This window comes from Anneissia japonica, unplaced genomic scaffold (genome assembly GCF_011630105.1).
Source record: "Anneissia japonica isolate Jap-2015-1 unplaced genomic scaffold, ASM1163010v1 scaffold287540_len12866_cov218, whole genome shotgun sequence".
NCBI lineage: Eukaryota > Metazoa > Echinodermata > Crinoidea > Comatulida > Comatulidae > Anneissia > Anneissia japonica.
The window spans coordinates 1-8,697 of NW_022688974.1; the positions used below are offsets into that span (position 1 = coordinate 1).

The 8,697-nt window shown below is 35.1% G+C and overlaps 1 protein-coding gene across 1 annotated transcript; it reads right to left on the bottom strand.

The window, feature by feature from the left end:
• Positions 1-72: 72 nt before the first annotated feature.
• Positions 73-6,750, bottom strand: LOC117124404 (zinc transporter ZIP11-like; the record flags this gene model as incomplete). Its single annotated transcript, XM_033270637.1, is given in 7 exon segments — positions 73-171; positions 553-622; positions 924-1,088; positions 3,490-3,601; positions 4,590-4,757; positions 5,233-5,271; positions 6,460-6,750. Coding segments are annotated over 7 exon segments (761 nt in total), but the record flags the coding sequence as incomplete, so codon positions are not given.
• Positions 6,751-8,697: the final 1,947 nt, after the last annotated feature.

Here is an 8,697-nt window from a genome sequence, read left to right on the forward strand (position 1 = left end):
GAAAATACAATATTACTTCATAGAGACAAGATATAGTATCACTTTATGCTGAGAGAAATGAACATCTTTTACCAGAAACTTCTCCAAACTGAAAATCCTGATGCTCTCAGAGGAAGACTAACAGCTAGGCCTTCTGGGAAATTTTGGATACCAATTCCAATTGCTAGATTTCTATGAAAAATACAATTCATTACATTAGGTCAGAACATTTCAAATATGATAGTGAGTATGATAAACCAAGATGACAGATATTAAGCCTAATAATAACGTACCCACACAGCACCCACTAAAACTATGCGTCATCATACAGTATACCCACTCCAACCAAACACCGCTGAAAACCCACAAGAGCCATCAAAAATGCACACACTACATTAATGCTGGGATTCTCAGCCCAAGTTTCCAATTTAAATTAGGACAATTAAGAATTATTACTATTATTATTTATTATTATTACTGAACACACAAATGAGCCATCAAATGCCCCATACCAATCCAACATCAGCCATCAAATGCACACATTACCACACAACTCAGATACACTTCACTTACCTTGCACTTTCAAATGTTGCTGATGGTGTTTTTCCAATGGCCCCAAAGCCAACTCCAACAGCAAGGCCCTCTACACACAAAAACAATTAATAACAATGTCAGAATTATATAAAGGTGAAAATATAGAGGTATATTGTATTGTATTGGTACAACCTTAGACTGACTGACCTATTTTATTGTAATGAGAGGTTCATTAAATTTAAAAAATAACAAAAAATATCTAAAAGATTGAGAACCTAAACCTAATCTAATCTAATCTAATAATCTAATCTACAGTACATACTAATCTAATAATGTAATCTAATAATCTAATCTAATCTAATAATCTAATCTATATACTGTAATCTTAATTCAAATTTGATTGCAGTTACCTGGTATATTATGGATAGTTATTGCTAAAATTAAAAGAAATATTCTTTTCCACTGAACAGAGTGATGCTGAACTGTTGGTGATTTTATTGATGCGTCTAATGTTCCATCACTTACAGCCTTCTTCCTCCTCTGCATCAATGATGACGACCCATTCTCAGACATTCCTATACATTAACAAATTAACATCTATTCTATTAATTAAATTTCATTAAGATCCCCTTGTCATTTGATTGGCGCATTTCTTATTGTGTGACATTGGTTATTTACCCTATTTCGTCACTCATCATAGAAATTTAGTTCCACCGTGCATTTTTACTTCCATCCGTTTCACTTTATTGCATGGTGCCTAAGATACAATATGACTTCGAACTAATACAATCTTTTGACACTGGACTGTTGAATTTTTATCATTAAATATCAAATGACAAAAATCTCCATTCAGAAAAAGGTAGATATTTTTTTCATAAAATATCAAATGACAAGAATCTATTTTAGACGTGCTTTAAATCAAACAATGAATGTTTCTTATTTGCGGAATGGAAAGAATATTTTCATTCCTTGAAAGATTGATTGTTCCATTCAACTCGGCTTTGCTTCGAAGAATGGAACAGTCAATCTTTCAACAAATAAAAATATTCTTCCGATTGCACTCATAAACATTCATTATTTTTATATTGTACACCAGTATTATAAAATAGTAGCAATTACTACGTTACTGCACAAAATAACACACAATAATAGGTATTATGAAATATTAGAAACAAAAAACTATTAACAAATTGAGGAATTCTATCCACATACATATACTAGTAGTATAGTGGAAAACAGGGCCCCCGTTACCATTTTTCAGGTACCAAGGTTTCTCTGCTGAGTTGACATCACTAGGGTATAAATTAAAAAAATGAGCTAAAAAAATTTTATTTGGACTCAGAGAGCCTAAAAACATGATTAGACCTAAATTTGCCATTTTTCATAGAGATGTGGAATTATACTGAAATATTTGAATTTTTGAAAATTTTTATGGGAGCCCTCTTGAATTTCAAAATGGCTGCCATCCTAGGTTTTTGAATGGAATTCAGTGATCTTGATAACATATAGTTAGACACCAGATTTACCCTTTTTCATTGAGTAGAAGTAAAGTTATGAGCCATTACCTTAATTTTGGTTGCCATTTTAAAAATGGCCTCCAAAAGGCATGTTTGAAGTCTCACCCCGCTCATTTTTATTATTTATACCCTAGTGATGTCAAATCAGCAGAGAAACCTTGGTCCCCGAAAAAGGGTCATGGGTGCCCTGTTTTTCACTATACTATATGGTATAAGCACAGAGTATAAATGGTCATGGGTGCCCTGTTTTTCACTATACTATAGGGTATAAGCACAGAGTATAAATGATCATGGGTGCCCTGTTTTTCACTATACTATACAGTGTTCTCCCAATTGAAATATTTTTACTGGTAAATTTGTCCATATAGAGCCAGCTAAGCTCACACAACTTCAGATATTGCCAATTTTAAGTGGATTTAAATGGCTTCAAAAAACAATAATATGTAATCATAGCTTAGGCCTGGAAAGGAATGATGTTCGTTTATTGAAAGAAGGCCAGCCTAGTCAACCTAGGCCTAATAATGTGCTTTTTTATTCTACCAACACACAATTTTTACTGGTTGGTCAGTTATTTTTACTGGTAAAATTGACAGCTAAAACAGCTTCGGGAGAACACTGACTATAGTGTATAAGCACAGAGTATAAATGGTCATGGGTGCCCTGTTTTTCACTATACTATAGGGTATAATCCCAATTGAAATATTTTTACTGGTAAATTCGTCCATATAGAGCCAGCTAAGCATGCGCAATGTGAGGTATTGCCACTTTCAAATGGAGTTCAATGGCTTTAAAAAATCAATAATACATAATCATAGTCAAGGCCTGGACTGGAATGATGTTTGTTTATTGAAAGAAAGCACAGAGTATAAATGGTCATGGGTGCCCTGTTTTTCACTATACTATAGGGTATAAGCACATAGTATAAATGGTCATGGGTGCCCTGTTTTTCACTATACTATAGGGTATAAGCACAGAGTATAAATGGTCATGGGTGCCCTGTTTTTCACTATACTATATGGTATAAGCACAGAGTATAAATGGTCATGGGTGCCCTGTTTTTCACTATACTATAGGGTATAAGCACAGAGTATAAATGGTCATGGGTACCCTGTTTTTCACTATACTATAGGGTATAAGCACAGAGTATAAATGGTCATGGGTGCCCTGTTTTTCACTTTACTATAGGGTATAAGCACAGAGTATTTTAAATTGCAAGATTAAGGGCACTCACTGCATAGCACAATGGTCATACGGCCGTCGGCCGACGATTCAAAACTCCACTCCCTGTAAGCGTTAGAAAATGCTACGTCATCTACTGATTGTCAGTGAAAGTCTAAACAGATCGTCATTTATAACGATCCATTGTGCACATATTATCGTGGCGTTGTTCTCCACAGAATCGTATCAGCCGACGACCGTCAGGCTCAGTGAGTGCCTGGCTTTACAGTAGCTACTTTACCTATAACTACAGAAGGATGTTGTTCATCATATTGATTATAAATTTCATCAGACTTGGAATGATCTTTGTGCTCAGTACTATATATAACAGCTAAATTAGATGAAGTCACACCCTGGAAAACACAATAAACAGAATCATGATTAAATTAGGTTAAGCCATACCTCATAGCAATATTAAATCTAATGTTGACTTGCTCAAGCCCCACAGTAAATGGTAAGTATCTCTCATCACTTAAAATGGCATTGCTCTCCAATCTTGAATGGAAGTAAACTATGCATTGTATTGCATGAGCAAATCAACAAAAGATTTACAATACTGTACTGTATACTATGGGGCATGATTTTGGTTCGGCATTGTCGGGAATGAGTGTGAATAGTGGGTGCGTGCCATGTCATAGAGAGAATTTGGAAATGTTCAAAAATTCGGCATGCATCAATGTTTGTGCCATGTGCGCGAACCATGCCTGAACTCAGTGCAAACACTCTTCTTGCTCTTGCTGCCTTTTCTCCCGCTATTCAAGAAGTAATAGCCCTGCAGCTGCCAGATATAGACACCTTCTCAGATTCTCTGGCATTCAGCATATTGTATCATCCACAGCAAGTCGAGGAATAAAGCTAGGTGTGAAACCTACGCTATACATAGTGTGCTGCCAAGCCGCACAAAGCATGACCAAAAATTGCCACAACAAAATCACACATGCACGATGCAGAAAGACAATGCGTGGCGATGCAGAAAGACAGTTAGGAACTACGACACGTGTTGTACGTGACACTGAGGGACAATGCGGTAGGGTAGATGTGAACAACACACAAACAATACTTAACCTATGCCTAAACAAGTAGTGCCAATGCGTGTCAATGCATGCTAATGTGGCCCATTTTTGGCCACGTATTGCGTGGACAGTGCGTAACTTATACGTCTACAGTGAGCGAACAGGCCACAAATACGACTTCACGCTCTGCTGCATACCACCGTGCTGACACGGCATTGCAGGGACAAAAATCGTGCAAGTGTCAAGGTGGTATATGGCAGAAAATAGTTCATGAGCAAGCTAACAATATTTACCAAATAGGGCATTTTAGTAAGTCAACAATATTTACCATATATGGCATTAGTAAGTCAGCTGCATACACAAACGCAGCTCCGATTGCAAATCCAACTGCTGCAGGTATAAATGCCCATTCTCCCTCCTTTCCGTATGTGCCAGAATTTTGGGCAAGTTCTATAGCTGGTGCAAGTAAAGACCAGTACGAAGCTGCAATCATAACCTTTATGGAATAAAAATGCTTTGTTAAATTTTGGTTAAATGCAGTTTGTGGTAGCCTGCTTGGCCTACTGCTACATTATGCTATACAAAAATATAAATTGTAAATTGTGGTACTGTAGGTTTACTGCTATCTAGTATGTATTCAGTGTGTTTTATAAAAACTTTTTACCAATTTCGACTGGCTCTCGGGTCCTTGATCGTTCAACTAAATTTAAACAATATTCATGTTGATGAAATGACCTGACAAAATTTTAACTTCTATACTATCAGTTATAAGTTGGGAATGTGTCATTGATATTATTGACTTAGGCATTAAAATGTCAAACTTGTTCCCTTTAAGTTAAGGTATGGCAGGTTAAGCATCAGGTTCAGATTCAAATATATGGTATTGATATACCATTATTACAACTAATATAATTGAATCTTCAAACTAAATTGCATTAACAGACCTGGATATGATAAATTGATAAGCTTACCCCTGCTGCAAATCCCAAACTTCCATCTAGTACTTTTCTCTGAAAATATAAGTGAACTGAAATTTAAATTTGTTTTTCTACATAAGTCATTTAATTTGAAAGTTGTCTATGTATGTATGTCTATGTTGCTCGAATTACCCTTGCATGTGAGTTAGGAGGGATATTGAGACAATGTATCTGTTATACTATACAGTACAGTATGTCAGTCCTGGTGCTACACTGTGGCTGCTGTCAGTCCCCAGGAGCCCAGCCAAAATTTCCTATTTCAAATTACTGTATTTGATAAAGGAAGCAGCAGAGCCACTATTACCAAAAAGGAATTTGCCATTCTCAAAAATATATATATATATATAAATAAAAAATTGATTACACCAAAGAATGCAGAAACTACACAAATAAAACCTTTATTCAATTGAATTATTTATTTTAAATTGCCAATATAATAAATTATTATATAATTAACTGCACTATTTAATAACAGGATTTCAAATTTTGAAATTGGATATTGGACTTCTATGACAATTTAGCCTAATTTTTACCGTATTTAATCCTTGTACACTTTCATGTTCATACAGTAATTGGTTTATTTTTTAGCACTTTTACTTTTATGAAATAAATTATTTAGCCTTATTTATATAGTTTAACACATTTAAATGTTTACCGCTTTTGTTTCTCCAATCTTTATATTATTGAATTTGTATGTTGAATTGTTAATATTATTATTAATACAGTATTATCATTATTATTATTATTATTATTATCATATTTAATAATTTTGGTTTATTGCCGTTTTGACTTATGCCTATTGCCGTTTTGGTTTTTTGGTCATTGCTGTTTTGACTTATCGCAGTTTTGACCAGAAATCCCTGTAAACAGTTTAAACTACCAATTTCGTTAAAGCGAAGAACTCCAATAATAAAAATGTGAATGGTCATGAACGACGCTTTCGATTCGCGCGAATAAATTCGCCTAGTGGAAAACCTGCTTTACTAACCTAAGGTCTAGCCAATGCTTCTATTCTAGGGAAGTGGGCCTAGGGATTCGGCTTTAGTAGGCCTAGGGCCCTAGCTAGGGGCCTAGGCTAGCTAGGCAGCCCCCCCCCCCCCCCCCCCCCCCCCTCTAGCTAAGGCAGGCCAAGGCCTATGCCTAGGGACTAGCCTACTAGTACTAACCTAAGCCTACCCAAATAATTCCTTCTCTCATAAAAAAAAAAAAAAGTAGGCCTACCTTTCCACTAGCAAACACAAACACCAATGCAGAACCTGCCGCAGTTAAACCCCAAGTAAACAAGGTACCAAGCAGAGATTGGTAAACTGGATCGTACCCTTCGATCATGCTGATGAACAATAAAGGACTCAGCCTAGCCTAAACCAAATCCTATCCTAGCTAGAGTGCTGCTGCCGTGCACCGCTGAGCCCACGTCGTACGTTCCAGCCTGCTGTGCGATACTCTGCAGCTGCATTAGATACGTGGCTGTGGTTCATCATGCATGGCCTCATCCATGAGTCGGCGTCCGTCACGCCTTGATTCACACGAGCACACGCGCTGTTCGCCCTATGGAACGCTACTACTGCCATCAGGATCAGTAGTGCAGTTTTTTAAAGCATTGCCTACTTACTAAGTTCAAAGCAGGGGCCTGCCTACTACTCAGGCCCTGGCTCTTATTTTTTTAGGCCTGGCTATACTTGTCATTCTAGGCTAGCTAGAACGTACAATGTAAAATGTACTCACTATAAATATTTCATGAAGAGATTCATTATTACTTAGTCAAGATTTTTATCATATTTCTTAACTTGAAGATTCTTGCTTAATAATAACAATAATAGCAACATTGTAATACATTATAGTATAATTATAAATATAATACAGTACTAAGACTAATGATAATAATATTAATGATAATAATATTTATAATAATAATAATACGGTAATAGCAATGATAATAATATACAGATATTACAATAATAATAATTATTATTATATTAATAATAAAAAGGGTGGTAATAGATGTAATTTTATGCAAAAAATGGTATCTGTGCTTAACAAATATTCGGTCTATACAATAATAATATAATACATATAAATATATTATATTACATGTATATAGTAACAATATTAAAGATTAATGTTGTTAACAACGATGATGATGATGATGATGATGATGATGATGATGATGATGATGATGATGATTACGATGACTTGTCGAATTCTTTTTTGTAAGATGGAGAATGTGTGAAAGGGAGATTCTTTCTGATGTCCATGTTTTCGTGGCGCATAGCAATGAATGTCATGTTATTCAAAACAACGGCGTTGCAGTAGAGGTGCTACCTGCCAAATCTATTTTGCAGTCATGAGGAAGCTGACACAAGGATGATACTGCACAGTGTATGTCAAACAGTCACATTGTTGTCAATTAGCCAAGATACAGATTTGTTTTGAAATTTTGACATCCTATGCTTATTTACTGTAATAAGAATGAGAAAATTTACCTGACTGTTTTCAAGAGGGGAAAACGTTGAGTTTTGAAAAACTTGAAAGTTATTAAGACACCACAGAAGTCAGGAAAACTCATTTCCCGCCATCTAGGAATCAAAATCTTCCCGGACCCCCTTTCATTTAGTGGGTTGATGATGATGATGATAATGATGATTTATTATTATTATTATTATTATTATTATTATTATTATTATTATTATTATTATTGTTATTGTTATTGTTATTGTTATTGTTATTAATATAAATATTATTATTATTATTATTATTATTATTATTATTATTATTATTATAAGAAAAGGAGAAAAAAAGAAAATTATATTCAAATTTAGAGCTATACTCTAGAGGAAAATTATTTTTGTAGTGTTGTAGAACTGATTTTTCTAAGACACGAAAAGCATATTTGACAAACAAGCGGCTGCGTGATAACATACAGATTTTTGATTATTTAAAAATGGGGGAAAGAGGGAGGTACGGACCTTTTCCTTACAGTTTTTAAATATTAAAAAATCTGTATCTCACTAACTGCTTTCGATTTTTTTTTGTCGAATATGCTTTTTTGTGTCTTAGAAAAAAAATTAGTTCTACAACATATATAAAAACAAAGAAATTTCCTCCTATGGAGCCTGGCATTAGTCTGAGAGTGATTTCCAGCCATCTAGTTCCTGACAAAAACACTCCTAATTTACATATGGAAGGCAATCGCCGCCAAAAATACAGTTACAAACGAACAACCTACTCGCAAAAACGTACAACCTGCTCGCAGAAACGAACAACCTACTCGCAGAAATGAACAACCTACTCGCAGAAACGAACAACTTACTCGCAGAAATTAACAACCTCCTCGCAGAAACCTACAACGTACACTATGTAAAAGAAAACGTTAGACTTTCACAGAAACGTACAACGTATTAGCAAAAACAGACAACAAAAGACACTCACAGAAACGAACAACGTAGTCGCAGAAATGGA